This window comes from Ananas comosus, linkage group 22, assembly GCF_001540865.1.
Source record: "Ananas comosus cultivar F153 linkage group 22, ASM154086v1, whole genome shotgun sequence".
NCBI lineage: Eukaryota > Viridiplantae > Streptophyta > Magnoliopsida > Poales > Bromeliaceae > Ananas > Ananas comosus.
Genome location: NC_033642.1, coordinates 3,366,881 through 3,384,386, shown reverse-complemented (window position 1 = coordinate 3,384,386; position 17,506 = coordinate 3,366,881). Strand labels below are relative to the sequence as shown.

Here is a 17,506-nt window from a genome sequence, read left to right as displayed (position 1 = left end):
ATAATTATGAATATTTGCTATGTATAGCTTACTATACTCATCAATTAACATATTTGTAAGCTTTTTTGTATGTAAAGTACAACTATACCTGATGCAGAATAGAAATTTTTACAGGTTAGAATTTTTAAAATGCGAAGACATCTTTTTTTCTTTTTTTCTTTTGACCATATTATAATCTTTCTTTTATAAAATACAAAAAAATAATTTTAAAAATTATTTGAAAAAATTATTTTAAATAGTATTTGAAAAAATTATTTTAAATAGTATTTGAAAAAATATTTTTTAATTAAATTTTTTTGAAAAATTAGTAGATCTATCAAAAAAATTAAGCAATAAATTATATGACAAATAAATTAAATAAATTTAAGTATCAATTGATTTAATTTAGCTTTTAATTTTATCAGTATTTTCAATCTTTTAGCGTAAAAATAAAATTTTATGTTTGATGTGCCTCACAATTTGTTTATTGAGCTTAATTTTGTTCCCTTAATTAGCCAAAAATTTCGTGGTGCGACGAATTTTGATAAAATAATTTGTGAAGAAAAATAAGATGTCTCTGGTGGAAGCGGAGGGCTTGGACAAAATCTTTTGTCCATATATTGATAAACAAAAAAAATTAAATTATAATTTTTTTGATTTATCTAATAAATAAATTTTCGATTTGCAATGTCTTTGGGGGGTGTGGTATACCTAGAATGCTTCGAATACCCTAAAGGACAAAACAAAAAGCGGAAAAAAGCAAAAACAACATAGCACACTTGAGCCGTGCCGCTCTATCTCGTGCGACACGGTGTCGCATGCCGGGGCATGGAGTGGGGTCCGAGACCCCCCTCCCCCTCCCACCCCCACTCGTACTTTGCCACTTTTTTGGTGGCACAGTACGTGCAGCCCGCTTTCTTGGTGGCACAGTACGTGCAGCCTCGTGCCGTACGGCATGGGGCGACACTTTAAACCTTGCTTTCTCGTGGAACTCTCCTTTACGTGGGTGACTCTCTTACGTGTTCCTCACCAACAGGCGCGTGATCTCTCTCTTTCTCGCACGATCGTCGACCCTCGTCTTTTTATGCCGCCGCACTCTTTGATCTTCGTTGGTATCGTTTCGTTCGTTACTGACATCGTTTTCTTCGTCAAAGGCATCTTGTTTGTCATCATTTTCATTATCGAGAAGGTTTCCTATTTGTCCTCTTTATCTTTTTTTTTTCCTTATTTTGATGTGTCCTTCTCTTGATAGGTTTTAGATCTACGGACTTTTTTTTTGGAATCTAAGATTGTGTTGAATATTGATCTTGAATCAATAAAAATTTTGAAATTTGTTTGAATCTTTGTACACCCATTTGATCTCAATGTATAGATTTTTATATTTTGTATGTTATTTGGAATCAGAGTCGAATACCAGTCGGAAGTGTGAGAACTAAGTGTTATGCGGGACTAAGTGTTAGATCACGGGTTTGGTGAGAGTCACCTCTTGAACCCGTAGGAGCCAAATCTAGAATCTCATATCGCCTGGTAAATTTGGTCCTCGTCGAGGTCTAAGTAGTTGTATACCCCAATCGTTCCTTATCGGATGGAAAATGGGTTCTGATTAGAAATATAAGAGGTCACACACCCTAGAAATACTAACTGGATTTAAGCATTTTGGGCTGGTGGTTTGGGCCTAACGAATTATTATTGCTAGTAGGTTGGGTCGTTACATAAAAAGAGAAAAATAAAATGAAATAAAATAAAAGTGTAACAACATAAGAATTAAATCATCGTCAAATGACAACCTCGTCTTTAGTTGTTGTGATTGAATTTACACTTAGGGCATGTTTGGCTCGGGCTATCTTGTCAGGATTACAAATGGTGCAAGCAAGGATTTAAGTGCCGTGGCATGGGGTTGTGCCGGAAACTTGCCGGCATGATACGACACGGTGCGTGCCGAGCCGTACCGATGCATGCTGGTCAAAAAAATTCTTGTGTGCCGACACATAGTAGCATGAAATGTTTATTTTCTTTAGCAACAAAATATTCTAACTATTTATTATGTCTTTTTATCACATCTTTTGAACTTTATTAAGGAAATTACTTACTAATTTAAAGAATAGAGGGTTTTGAGCTGTGCCATCGGCACGGGGTCTGTATCGTGCCGGTATCTTGTTGGCACGGTGGATACGGCCCGTTCCGACGGGCACTTAAAACTTTGGGTGCAAGATTACTCAAAAAATATTACCGAGTGGGAGTAGGGGGTAGGTATCTTGTATTACCGATGATGGATTATCTTGCATGCTGTGAAAAATTACAAGTTTAACCCTCCAACCCCCAAACCGTTTCAATATGTCAGTTTTAAAATTTTAATTTTAAATTTTGAATTGTCAAATCTTAAATTTTAAATTTTGAATTTTAAATTTCAAACTTTAAAATTTTAAATTTTATTTTCAAAATTTTAAAATTTAAAATTTCAAAATGATATTTTAAATTCTAATTTTTTTAAAATTTTAAATATAAATTTATATTTTAAATATAATATTTTAAAATTATATTTTAAATCTCAAATTTTAAAGACCAATTTGCATAAAAAATCCACACGTTTTGAGCTTTTGCAAAATTAGGCCACCTTTTTCAATTTTGCATATTAGAGACGAATTTTTCGCCATCGAATGAAAATACCCTTATTTCTTCTCTCTCTTCTTTTTTTCTCTCTTCTGTTTTTTTTTACTTCGTTATTTTTTTCTCTCTGATGAATCCACCTCCCACGATGACGACCCTCACCTCCTCCCCCAGATCTAACCTCCACCCCGACGGCGCCAATCTCGAGGACTCCCGCGGCGGCGGCGGCGGCGGAGGAGGCCGGGGATCCCTCTCCGTCGACCACTTCTTCTCCGAACTCATCCGCGTCGACGTCGTCGCCGACCTTGCGGAGATCGCCAGTGCCCTCCCCATTGCCTCATTCGACGGCGACGAACCCACCTCCTCCTTCCGCCACCTCTCCCTCTCCTATGATGACACCCCCACCTCCTCCCCCAAATTCGACGTCGATCTGGTGGAAGTTGAGCGTGAAGCCAATGTCCGAGAAGCCCGCGGCAGTCGCGCGGTTGTCGTTCTCGGCGACCACCGTGAGGGCCATCCGGACGTCGAGCGTGTCGGACTAGTTGCAGTTGAGCCGGCCCAGGTGCGTTGCCGGCACGCGGAGCGGAGGGGAAGAAGGAAGAGAAGGAGGAGAAGGAGGAGGAGAAATGGTGCAAATTTCGCCCAAAATTGCACCATTTCGTCCAAAATTGCACTATTTAGCCCAAAATTGCACCATTTCTCCTTTTCCTCCTTTTTCTCATCCTTCTTCCTTTTTACATCATTACACCATTTTTTACACCTTATCTCTTTCTTCTTTCTTTTTACACCATTACACTATTTTTTACACCTTATATCTTCCTTTGTCCTTTTTACACCATTACACTATTTTTTACACCTTAAAAAATTGCATTCTTTGGACGCCCTCATCTCCCTCGCCGAAGAGTAGGATTCGGATGGCGATCTTCAGGGTATGGATCTACTTCTTCATCTTAGAGTCGAGGTAGACGGCGGATGGCGACGTAGATCTGACTTAGCTCCTGGTCGTACCCGGCGCGGATCATGTGGCCGGCGATCTCCGCGAGGTCGGCGACGGCGTCGCCGCGGATGAGGTCAGAGGAAAAGTGGTGGGCGGAGAGGGATCCCTGGCCTCCTCAGCCGGCGCCGGTGCCGGCGGCGCAGGAGTCCTCAAGATTGGTGCCGTGGGGGTGGGGGTCGGATATAGGGGAGGAGGTGGGGGTGTTATCGTGGGAGAAGGAGAGGCGGCGAAAGGAAGATGTGGGTTCGTCAGAGGAGGAGGCGATGGGTAGAGCACCGGCGATCTCCGCGAGGTCGGCGACGGCGTGAGCGCGGATGAGGTCGGAGGAGAAGTGGTCGACGGAGAGGGATCCCCGGCCTCCTCCTCCTCTGCCGCTGCCGCGGGAGTTCTCGAGATTGGCGCCGTGGGGGTGGGGGTCGGATCTGGAGGAGGAGGTGGGGGGTGTCGTTGTGGGAGGTGGGTTCGTCGGAGGAGAAAAATAACGAAGGAAAAAAAAAAAGAAGAGAGAGAAAGAAAGAAGAGAGAAAGAAAAGGAATAAGGGTATTTTCGTCCGATGGCAAAAAATCCGGCCCGAATTTGCAAAATTGAAAAAAGTGGCCCAGTTTTGCCAAAGCTCAAAACTTATAGATTTTTTATGCAAATTGGCCAATTTTAAATTTTAAAATTTTAAATCTCACATTTATATTTTAAATTAAAATATTAAATTTTATATTTTTGTTCATATTTAAAATTTAAAATTTAAAATTTATATTCAAATTTTAAATTGTTTTGAAAATAAAATTGTAAACAAATAATTATTTGTAAACAATAAATTTTTTGTGCCAAATATAACTAAGAATAATTTTGGAATAAACTATACTTTATTGTCAAGATTACTGAATTTTATAAAAGGAACCAAACATAGTAACTCTATATACACCGTAATCCAGCATTATATCACTGCATTAAACCAAATGTGATACTGTAGCATCAGTAGTAATCTGATTGAAAAATCTTAGATACCCGGCTATGCCAAAATAACCTGTAATGTTACATAACGTGAACCAAACGTGCCCTTAAGGATATCTTTGCTAAATTTTAAATTGATTTATTCAAGGTGGAAGTCTAGACTGAATTCTGAGTGAATTTATTGTTTCAGTTGGAATCGTTGTCATGCATCAAAATATTTGCTGTTCATGAGAGAATCATTTTTGTTGTCAAAATATTGTTAGAAAATATTAAATTTTTTTAATTGTATACTTCGTTTTCAATTATTGGATGTTTAACATCTCTAGTTACACTTCCTTTTTTCTGTCCCTTTTTTTTCCATCTTTGTCAATTTTTTTTTTCTTTTCCTGACTCAGCTGGTAGTAAATGGTTTTATTGTATCTTCTTAATATGTAAGGGACTAATTTATGCTCACATTTGATGATGTAGGGCCATTTGGACATTGATTTTTCGAGAATACAGAAGTCTATGTCAAAATTAAGGATTGTTACAGACTTTCAGACTATCATCGAGGAAAAAACAAATTGTAGCTTCTTGTACTGGAGGAAAGAGATGCTAGGAACCTGGTTGTCTACGATCTATGTGGATGCTAGAAATTTCTCCTGGCTACAGTAAGTTCTTTCAACCTGCTGTTGAAATTTTACATGGTTTAGAGAAACTTCTAAAGTGCTGTTCTCATTTTATGGTACGTTGATGTAATAATTTTGTTGTAGCCCTTTCTTCAAGGATATTCATGCTAGCTAGCATGGTCTGGTACGGCTGGCACACACTCAGGCTAGTAAGCCAGTGTTGACCGTGGTAACTTATAAAAGAGTGTTTGTGCGAGGCATGCCGACGTGCCTAGTTGTGCCGATTGCAATTTGGCATGCCCTCCGCCAATTGCAATTTGGCATGCCCTGTACGAGTGGCATGGCTATCTTTGTCTTTACTAAATTTCCAACAGTTCAGACAAATTGGAATACAATTAGAACCTAAAAATGGTCTGGACAGATATCTTGGCTCTTTTGTTGATGGTGGATATTATCAAACACAGGGCTGAACACTGTTACTTCAAACATTTCGTGTGTGTGTGTCTCATGAAATCGTATTCAAGTTCATTGTTATTTTATCAACTTCGATTATATTCAGCTGAAGTTGCAAGCATGTGGCCCAAGATGTGTAGTTTTTATCAAAGCGCTGATTCACATGTGTAGTATAGGCTAGGTCCATTGTTTTCTCTCTTCTCTTGCAAACTTGCTAATATAATTAGTCAGTTGTGCAAGCAAAACTGAGATTTTGCTAAACAATGTCTTAATTTTGGAAAATAATGTCTTCATACGGTTGTTCTGAGTATTATTTCTTAATTTGGATGATTTGTGTCACGCCCCGGGCTGCACAGTCCCCTGGGCACGCCGACAAATCCGCCGTATACAAGAGAATTTCTCCGGTATACGAAGCGTAGCTGAACCTGTATAAACATACAATACTACAAGCAGTAGTATAGAGCTGAAGTAAACTATAAACAAGCAGGTAGAAATAACAAACATTGTATACATACAACAGCCACGGATACAAAAGAACACTACTCACTCCAGCGAGTTCAACTGTATGTACAAAAGCGCCCGAACAAAAACTGTCACTACCTGCAGCGGGAGTCCTCTAGCACTGTACTCGAAGGGTAGGNAGGTACACCCGATGTGCCTCATCTCTAGCTACAAAAGGCACACAGTTCAGGAGTCGCGTAAACTCCCGAACGTACTCCCGAACTGTGCGATCCCCCTGCTGTATCCTCTTCAAGTCTTCTTCAATCCCCTGCTTTACACTGTCAGGGAAATACGTGTGGTACAGCATCCCGCAAAACTCATCCCAGCTCGTCTGTGAAGCTGCAACTCCCTGGTCGCGTCTCATCCTCTTCCACCAATCACGGGCGTCCCCAACTAAGCAATGGACCCCTAAATGAACCTGGTCCAGATCCTCCAGGACGTACATGTCCTCAAATATCCTCTCCATCGCGCTGATCCAGCTCTCCACTACCCATGGCTCAGCGCAATCCCCGTCAAACGTCGGTGGGTCTAAGCGGCGGAAACGAAACAGTAACTCCGTCATCCGCTCTTGCTCCGCCGCGGTCGACTGGAGTGGTCCTCGAGCTGGCGCAACTGATGCTGGAGGTATCTCTGTTGGTGGGAGGTATGGCGGCGATTGGTGCAGTAGATGGAGTAGGGGGAGGTGGAGTAGGCTGAGCTGGTGCCCCCGATGCTGTACTCGGCGATGCGGCTAATCTCTCGCACATCTGCTGTAACAACAATCCCTGCTGCCTCGTCACCTCTGTCAGGGCAGCCAACTGGGCGCTCAAGTCGAGCTGCGCACTGGTCCCCGGTCGAGTGCTCGGCTCCACTACAGGGGGTACACCTGTCTCAGGTCGGGTACCCTCCTCCTCCTGCTCGGGCATCTGGGGCGGTGGCGGCGGTAGTGGGGCGCGATCCCTAAGCGACGGTCGTCCTCTGCGTCGACGCATAGCTGCATTTAAAGGATACGGGGGTCAGAAAAACACAAACACTCGACCCAATCAATGAAAGTCTCGAAGGCGGTCCCTGTTTCTCCTCAAAATTATGTCGTCTGCAGCCAACATAATTTTCTGGACCGAAACAGGCACTCCTTCAGTCACTCACTCCACTCTAGGATGAGTTAGAACAATCAATTAGTGACTTTCGCATTAAATCACGCCTCTCGCGTCAAGCTTTCCTATGGCTTACCAGCTTAGGGTTCCTAGGTCCCAACGACCTAAAGTTAGGTTCTGATACCAACTTAATCTGTCACGCCCCGGGCTGCACAGTCCCCCGGGCACGCCGACAAATCCGCCGTATACAAGAGAATTTCTCCGGTATACGAAGCGTAGCTGAACCTGTATAAACAATCGATGTTGTACCGGTATAGCAATCGATGTTGTACCGGTACAAACCCAGATTTGTACCGGTACAGCTCACTGAAAATCTGCTATTTCGCAGATCTTCAAGATACACGCTGCTCCCAAGTTCCCACAAGGCCCGTTTGGCGTCCACTTCGCGCCAACGCGACCCGGACTTGTCCCGACACTCTCCAGAGCTGTCGACAAGCCTCAGCTAAAATTCCAGGTCTCTACAATTTGTTTGGATGATTCAGATCAAATTGTTGGATTGAGCGATACTTGTTTTATTCATAACAATAGTGTTCTAGAATTCGGTCTGTGGGGTTGCATCTATGTGGTCGATGGATTGCACCATATATTAGGTGGCCCAGTGAGCAAGCCATTGTACATTGAATCATATGTTGTCCTGTATCCATATTTAGATAGATTGTTTATCTCAAGCTTGGGCTGTGCCCACCGTGCTGTACTATGTCAACCGTGCTGAATCATGTCAGCAATTTATCAGGCATGGCATGATACGACTCCTGTGCCAACAACACGGCTAAAAACCCTCTCTTTCTAAAGTTAGCAAGTTATTATATCAATAGAGTACAAATGGTTTGATAAAAAGTATATTAGGAGCAATTGGAATATAAAGAGCCAAAGAAAATAAATTTTTTAATACCTAAGTGTGCTGGTAGATAGGTATTGTTTCAACAGCACACATTTGAACACAAAATATGCACGTTGTCATACTGTGATGGTAAGGGCTTGCCCAATCCCATTCCTTCGCATTTAAAATTTTTGGTTCATCTCCGACGTGATAGATCATTCATCTCTATTTTATGCAAGAATTGCTAATTACCATGGTTCAGAGAACTCGATTGGATTGGATTGGCCTGTCGAACCGGGTAATTGGGAACAGGTTCAACGGCCAGTTCGTTGCAGGTTTGGAAACCGCATTGGAGAAATAACCAGGTTGATCTGGATGAGCTGGCCGGAACTGCCGAACGAGCAAGTTCAATTAAACCCAACAGCTGGGTGGTTTGCAGTTCATTTAAACCCAACAACTAGGTTTTATCGTGAGAATGTTAAATGGTTTGGAGTATTCGAACTTGCAACCTTTAGTATGGATCGCTACTCCAACCAACAATGCTGAGCTACAAATGCATCAAAAAATGCAGAAATATTGTATCTAAACCATTGGATGAGTTAATTTTTTTTTAAAAAAATGTATATGTAGGTTTTATTTTTATATTATATATTTTTATGGTTTGACCACGATTCAACCCTTGTTGAGGTTCAACCTTAAACCTCCTCCCTTGTCGGTTCAATGACCAGTTAGGTTCTCAAAACATTGCTATTTACACGATCATATGCTATTCAAAATTTGAAATAATGATCCCTTTTGGTTCTCCTTAGCATACAACATCTAGTACTTTTTTTCCTTATACATCAATTTAGATCTTCATTGCTATAATTGTCAAGTTCAGAAGCTTTCTATGTTGGTCGATTTTTATCTTCTCTAATTTTACCTTTGATATGAAGTGTTTCTACTTGAAGTGGATAAGAATGTACCCTTCTTAGTATAACTTTGTGAATTTTCCTAGTTTCTTTTGAACTTTTAAAATCTTTTAATCATTTGTTAGATAATTCCCTATCTGATTTATAGTTTTTTGTGCTCCTAAAACATTTATTTATATCTTCACAATGATGCAGTAGCAATAATTTGTCTTACTTGATGTTAGCTAGCTATATTTATTCAACTTCTAGCTAACTGTAAACTAAATTAATGATTTTCACTCATATAAGCTTAATCGTGTGGACTTGCATTTCTCATCCATCATGCATCAGTGTGGGCACATTTTCTTTGTCCTATCACATCTGGTCTATCCTGCCTCATAGCTGCCAAACTTGAACATGTATTCCGTAAAATTTATCTTTATATTTGTTTTTCTAGAAGTTTTAATCATAGGTCTGACTGCCTAGTAGTTCTTTCCTCTAATCGGCTCGCAGTTAACAATGAAAGGAGAAACTGCTAAACATGCATAATATTTGCTTTCAATTTTTCCAATCCACTGTGATACAAATGGATCAGGCCTGTATCTCATATATTGATTAATTATTTTATCTTACTAGAATGTTTTACAACATTTTGATTTTATAGGTACATCCTCGATGCTTTCTCGGATGGGCTATCGCTTCTTAAACTCAGCCACGTTGGCAAACTTACCCTTCAATCATATGAGAAAGAAATTGAGAATGCTTTGATATGTGTATGTGCCTAGTATGATCAATATTACGAGTTATAGTTTAGTTTTTCTCATTTGTGGGTCGGTTTCTCTGTAGATGCTATTGGGTTCTTTGTTCAATGTTATTTCACTTGCTCATTTTCAAGCAGGAAATTATTGCTCCTCTCTGCAAAGATATTGAGACTGATCTGCGACTTCATGTTCATTCCACTCGATTAAGGGGATCCGTGTTTGTGAACCCAACAAGGGTAATCAAAATTGTACTGTATAGGAATAGGTGTTTTTTCACGTGCTGATTACTGCTTCCTTTTGCTGATGTCTTGCCAGACTGGCGTCCGAAATCTTTCGTGGTACTTAATGGTCAATCCGTTGCGACTTCCTTTCAAGTTAATTGATGTAAAGTTGCTTGTAGAGAGCTACTTAAATTCGGCCTTCTATAGTCACTCAGTAATGTCTGCATATGATGGCAGGGTACGGACGGCATTCAGTATGAGATTTTTTTTTTCATTAAGATTATATTGATATGCATTCTATATTATTTCCTTCTGATTCTGGCATGCTTTGTTTTAAGGTATATGCAGAGATGCGACAGTTAGGGGAGCTCAAGTATGGTTTAGAACTGGATGATTGTTATCTGTCTGGATATTTTGGGGATCAGAATTTCGATATCAGCAAAGTTGTTGAAAATCCGAATACATTTGTTGACGGCTACTCCTACAACATGTTTAACCAGGTTGAGAACTTTTTTGATTATTTTATTATGAAAAAGTGAAGGAACTTTAGGTCACTTTGCTGCAAGAGAAGAGCTGGAAAGAGTTGCTTTGCTTTTCTTAGTATATGTTGGAAAAAAAAACCATTTAAGATAAAAATGAATAAATTCTCAAATTTTGATCTCTAAGAATTAATTTTTGGACAGCTGTTAGGTTTCTTTGGATGTGGCAGTCATCAAATGATTTGCAGAATTGCTTGCAATGGTTGATGCATCAGCAATATAATTTGCGGCCACCCTGTCATTGGATGAATTATTTTAGTTCTCAACATGAGAACCAATCTTTGGTCCAGAGGGTTTGGTCACTTTATTAAGCTTTGCTAAGATGCCACTTTTGTTGTTCGAAATGTATGGAGAACCGCTCACTTATAGTCCGCTTTGGAAATTGGAATATACCCTCTAACTTCATTTTTTTATTTTTTATGTCAAGCTTCCTCAACTCTCGTCTCTTTTGATTTGGTTATTTATTATGGCTGAATAGAGGATTTCCATTAAAACTCACATATCATTCAGCTGTTGTTTGTTAGCTTTAACGGAACCCACTGTTCCATTAGTTGAAAATGGAGCAAAGCCATTAGGTTAACAGACCCTCTTCGCCTTATAGAAAATCTCGAATCAAAATGAAGAGTAGAGAAAATAAAGTTGGAGGGTCTATTTCAAAACGGCCTATAGTTTAGGTGTCTTCATACATTTTGACCTTTTCTATTTAACTAGCCTGCTCCGCAACAAGTCTTCGCTGAGTATGGGTAATGGTTAGAGATATTTTCTTAGGTATCGTTTGGTTCGGGGATAAGCAAAAAATGACTATTCCAGGAATAGGTATAAATTAAGGTATAAGCGAGGATTAGATCAATTTTGCGTTTGGATGAAAATTGGGTTATTCGTGGGAATAAAAAAAATAGCGTTTGGTTAGGTAAGATGGAATAAGAAAAATAGTGGATTTTTATAAATAAAAAAATAATGATATTACCCTCTTATTATATTTGAATTTGAATTTGAATTTTTAAATTTTAAATTTTAACTTTGAAATTTCAAAATTTGAAATTAAAATTTAAAATTCAAAATTTTAAATTTTAAATTTCAAACTTTAAATTTAAGATCAAATTTAAATTTGAAAAATAAAAAATATCAAATTTTAAACTTCAAAAATTTAAAATATCAAAATTTAAATTTAAAATTATAAACTTTAATTTTGAGATTACAAATTATAAATTTTAAAAATTTAAATTTTAATTTTAAAATTTTTAAAATAAGAATAGGGGTGGGAACAATTAATAAAATTAATTTATTATAATAAATTTATAAATTTTTTAAAAATTCTATTTAAACTTAAATTTAATAAAAAAAATTTATTATAATATTTAAATATAATTTATTATAAAATTTGTTATAATATTTAAATATAAATAATATGTATTAATATAGTACAATTAATAATTTTATAATAAAATTATGTATTATAATATATGACATATTATATTTATATAATTTAGTTTTAATTCAATTTATAATTTTAATTAAGTTTGAAATTAAGCATTGGAATAGCACTATTTCACCAAAATGGTGGAATAGCAAATCCCTTGCTATTCAGGGATAACTGGGAATAGGTTTGACCAGGATAAAATATGCCAGTAAAACATCACCCTGTTTGGCGGAATAGCGGGGATAACTTTCGTTATCCTCGCTTATCCTTCGAACCAAACGGGGCCTTAAGGTCTCTTTAAGTTAAATTTGTTTTTTATTCTTTCAGGATTCCTAACTTTGAGATTCCCGCACTTAGGATGGAGATCATATTCCTCTCTCTCTCTCTCGCTTGCCATTTCAATTTGAAAATGTTTTTCAGTAGGCTTTCTTCTCAAGCAAAAGCAATATGTGAAAGGGCTTGATTTGTTACTGCATGTTTGGCAATTTTTTTCAGAGTACATAGTACTGGTTGAGTTTTACCCAAATACTATACTATGAGTTATAAACGGCTCAATTTTCTACCGATTTGCTTTCGATGATAGAGCTTCCAAATCGACGATCGACACCGTTGAACATAATTTAGACCATTCAAACTATTTGGAAATAAAATTTTATGATTTTCCGATATTGTTCTCTTCATGGTTTAAAGTGCCGCCCTATACAGTACGGCACGGGCGGTAGGGTCCTCTCCCTCCGTGCGGCGGCATGGACCTGCGTGTCACGCGAGACAGCGTGATACGCAGTGTGTGCTGCGGCACTGCGGCATTTTTTTTTTTTTTGCTTTTTGCTTTTTTTATTTTTGTTTTGTTCTCTGGGGTACCAAGAAGCATTCTAGGTAACCCCATACCCCCAAAGACATTGCAAATCGAAAATTTTCTTATTAGGTAAGTTAAAAAAATTATTTTATCAAATTATTTTGTCTTCACTAATTATTTTATCAAAATTTGTTTCACTCCGAAACTTTTGGCGAATAAGGGGAACAAAATCAAACTCAATAAACAAATTTTGAGGCACATCAAACATAAAATTTTATTTTTGCGTTAGAAGATTGAAAATACTGATAAAATGAAAGTTAAATTAAATTAATTGATACTAAATTTATTTAATTTATTTGTCATATAATTTATTGCTTAATTTTTTGATAGATCTACTAATTTTTTTTTAAAAAATAATTAAAAATTAATTATTTTCAAATACTTTTTAAAATAATTTTTTCAAATGCTTTTTAAAATTATTTTTTTGTATTTTATAAAAGAAAGAATGTAATATAGAAAAAAGAAAAAAAAAAGATGTCCTTGCATTTTAAAAATTCTAACAATAAAAAATTGTATTCTGCATCAGGTATAGTTATACTTTACATACAAAAAAGCTTATAAGCATGTTAATTGATGAGTATAGTAAGCTATACATAGCAAATGATTAAATCTTTCAAAATAACATTATAAGAGTTTATTGAAACCAGAAAAACTGAAACAAATCCGTGCCAAAGCGTGCTAGTAGCAGGTCATGCGTATCCATCGACAAGCAAGCGTGCCATGTCTCGGCACAGAAGTGTGCCGGTGCCGTACAGTGCCAGATAGACAGCGGCACGCTCGTGGCACGGCACTTTAAACCTTGGTTCTTTTGTCCATTAAGTGGACATAAAATGAATGGCTGATAATGAATATTCTTCAAAAAGTGATGATACAATTTTGGTATATAGTTTAAAGAATTTTCCCACAAAAATTCAGCTGATTTGAGCCCTTTTACACTGTTAAACGAGCAAACGTACTGTGCCAGCCATTAATTTGATCGTTCAGTTAGCGATGTCGAAAAGGCATGAAAATTTCTAGATAATTTAAATAGTCTAGATCATGTTTAACGGTGCCGATCGTCGATTTGGAACCTCTCTCATCGAAAACAAATCGGTAGTAAACCGAGCCATTTGCTGCCGATAGTAGCCCAACAAAGCTCGTGTTGGTTTATGTCAAGTATTAAATGCCAAACTCATCTTTTAGATATGTTTAAAATTGCGTGGTGTTTTGGGCTCATAGTTGCATAACTAGTATTCCGGATAAATTGNATATTTAAATATAAATAATATGTATTAATATAGTACAATTAATAATTTTATAATAAAAATTATGTATTATAATATATGACATATTATATTTATATAATTTAGTTTTAATTCAATTTATAATTTTAATTAAGTTTGAAATTAAGCATTGGAATAGCACTATTCCACCAAAATGGTGGAATAGCAAATCCCTGAATAGGTTTGACCGGGATAAAATATCCCAGTAAAACATCACCCCGTTTGGCGGAATAGTGGGGATAACTTTCGTTATCCTCGCTTATCCCTCAAACCAAACGGGGCCTTAAGGTCTCTTTAAGTTAAATTTGTTTTTTATTCTTTCAGGATTCCTAACTTTGAGATTCCTGCACTTAGGATGGAGATCATATTCCTCTCTCTCTCTCTCTCTCGCTCTCTCTCGCTTGCCATTTCAATTTGAAAATGTTTTTCAGTAGGCTTTCTTCTCAAGCAAAAGCAATATGTGAAAGGGCCTGATTTGTTAATGCATGTTTGGCAATTTTTTTCAGAGTACATAGTACTGGTTAAGTTTTACCCACATACTATACTATGAGTTATAAACGGCTCAATTTTCTACCGATTTGCTTTTGATGATAGAGCTTCCAAATCGACGATCGACACCGTTGAACATAATTTAGACCATTCAAACTATTTGGAAATAAAATTTAATGATTTTTCGATATTGTTCTCTTCATGGTTTAAAGTGCCGCCCTATACAGTACGGCACGGGCGGCAGGGTCCTCTCCCTTCTTGCGGCGGCATGGACTTGCGTGTCATGCGAGACAGCGTTATACGCAGTGTGTGCTGCGGCACTACGGCATACCGGCACACTTTTTTTTTTTTTTTGCTTTTTGCTTTTTTTATTTTTGTTCTGTTCTCTGGGGTACCAAGAAGCATTCTAGGTAACCCCATACCCCCAAAGACATTGCAAATTGAAATTTTTCTTATTAGGTAAGTTAAAAAAATTATTTTATCAAATTATTTTGTCTTCACTAATTATTTTATCAAAATTTGTTTCACTCCGAAACTTTTGGCGAATAAGGGGAACAAAATCAAACTCAATAAACAAATTTTGAGGCACATCAAACATAAAATTTTATTTTTGCATTAGACGATTGAAAATACTGATAAAATTAAAAACTAAATTAAAGCAATTGATACTTAAATTTATTTAATTTATTTGTCATATGATTTATTGCTTAATTTTTTTGATGGATCTAATAAATTGTTGAAAAAATTAATTAAAATATAATTTTTAAAATACTTTTTAAATTTTTTTTCAAATAATTTTTAAAATTATTTTCAAATTTTTTTTGTATTTTATAAAAGAAAGAATGTAATATAGTAAAAAGAAAGGAAGAAAGATGTTTTTGTCTTTTAAAAATTCTAATCAATAAAAATTTCTATTCTGCATCAGGTGTAGTTATACTTTACATACAAAAAAGCTTATAAGCATGTTAATTGATGAGTATAGTAAGCTAATCATAGCAAATGATTAAATTTTTCAAAATAACATTATAAGAGCTTATTGGAACCAGAAAAACTGAAACAAGTCCGTGCCAAAGCGTGCTAGTAGAAGGTCATGCGTATCCATCGACACGCAAGCGTGCCATGTCTCGGCACAGAAGTGTGCCGGTGCCGTACAGTGCCAGATAGACAGCGGCACGCTCATGTCACGGCACTTTAAACCTTGATTCTTTTGTCCATTAAGTGGACATAAAATGAATGGCTGATAATGAATATTCTTCAAAAAGTGATGATACAATTTTGGTATATAGTTTAAAGAATTTTCCCACAAAAATTCAGCTGATTTGAGCCCTTTTACACTGTTAAACGAGCAAACGTACTGTGCCGGCCATTAATTTGATCGTTTAGTTAGTGATGTCGAAAAGGCATGAGAATTTCTAGATAATTTAAATAGTCTAGATCATGTTTAACGGTGCCGATCGTCGATTTGGAACCTCTCTTATCGAAAACAAATCGGTAGTAAACCGAGCCATTTGCTGCCGATAGTAGCCCAACAAAGCTCGTGTTGGTTTATGTCAAGTATTAAATGCCAAACTCATCTTTTAGATATGTTTAAAATTGCGTGGTGTTTTGGGCTCATAGTTGCATAACTAGTATTCCGGATAAATTGACTTGGCTAGCATTGCTTAGCAACTCCAAATTGAACACATCTTGTGAAACATATCACAAATTCTCTGCCTTATCAACTTGTTTTAGTTACATTAATATTTTAGGGCAATTTATTGTTAAGGAAAATTGCTTATTTCATCTATTAAGATATACTTAATTTTCCTTGCAAGGTTTTGTCTTTTTCTGTTAATTTTAGGTCACAAGCCAATATTTTAGCTATTTATCATTTTTAATGCTTAAACACTAGAGTAAAAGGTACATTAGATGCCACTAATTGCATAAAAGATTTTGATTGCAGATGTTCATTGAGAATGGCCCTGACAATCAAGGTCGGAAGAACTTAAAAGTAATAGGCGTCGAGCATGTTGCAACTTCATTGGCTAGACATGGTTTAAGACCAATTTCTGTTGCTTCAAATTCTGTCACAATGTTTTTAAATCAGATGTTTACAGCTTTAAGTGAGTTGATTCAGGGTGATTGTGAAACTGGTGCATTGAAAGAGTCCTACATTTCTAAGGTATATGAGTTACTTTAATATACCTGGGAATGCTGCTTGTTCTTTTACGTATACTTTGCAGAAGTTTTATGTAGTGTAGGAATTTTGATTTACCACCTCTTTTTTCTATTAGCTCTCCTTAATCTTGTTGTTTTTCTTTATGATTAGTGGAAATGTCTCATCAAATTGTGGGTCCATCAATTAATTAATACCATTAATCATGTATGTGATTTTTGATAGTTAAGCTAAACAGAAATCTTATGAATGTCAAGTTGTTGATATAGGCTCCCCGCCTACCCTGTTTAGTCCATGTTTGGTGAACGGAAAGCTCACTGGCAATCTTCACGAGATGCAAATCCTTGAACTCCTCTAGCTGAAGAGCATTCCTTGCACATTCATGCTGGCTTTTCTAGTTGCCCCTCTCATAAATTGCTGTTGTTGTCGTGTTTGTTGCCATATTGAAAATATCTAGTTTCGGTTGAGTCAATAATCCACTTCGATATACTTCCTGACAATATTATGTTCTTGTTTGTCCACTATACTATTCCTCGACATCACAAGATGCATACAAAAGTGGTTTTTAAGAAGCCTAACAGAACTATTGCCAACTTTGTTGCTAGTATGATTTTGAGTATATTATCCTGAAAGTTGACCGGAAAACTCCAGGAGATGTAACTTTAGATGTTCTGAAAACAATCTCTTCCAGTCGAGGGAAAACTGAAATCCTGAATATTTGTGTAGAAAATGTAGATATACTTCATTTGCTTTTTTACTTTGAAATGGCAGGTCTTATACGATAATATCCAAGACTATATGGTGCCAAAAAAAATTGGAACGACAATTATCACAGCTTATTAGTGAAGTGTTTAATCTTATAATAA

The 17,506-nt window shown here is 36.9% G+C and overlaps 1 protein-coding gene across 5 annotated transcripts in view; it reads left to right on the top strand.

The window, feature by feature from the left end:
* Nucleotides 1-17,506, top strand: part of LOC109727090 (WASH complex subunit SWIP homolog) — a 78,312-nt gene that overhangs the window by 51,162 nt on the left and 9,644 nt on the right. For 4 of the 5 annotated variants that reach the window (XM_020256981.1, XM_020256979.1, XM_020256980.1 and 1 more), the window contains exons 16-21: nt 5,001-5,182; nt 9,602-9,710; nt 9,836-9,934; nt 10,014-10,157; nt 10,258-10,419; nt 16,428-16,646. In XM_020256981.1, the coding sequence (XP_020112570.1) occupies nt 5,001-5,182; nt 9,602-9,710; nt 9,836-9,934; nt 10,014-10,157; nt 10,258-10,419; nt 16,428-16,646 (915 nt within the window). The remainder of the gene's footprint in view (nt 1-5,000; nt 5,183-9,601; nt 9,711-9,835; nt 9,935-10,013; nt 10,158-10,257; nt 10,420-16,427; nt 16,647-17,506) is intronic. The other variant, XM_020256983.1, reaches the window with a different exon arrangement.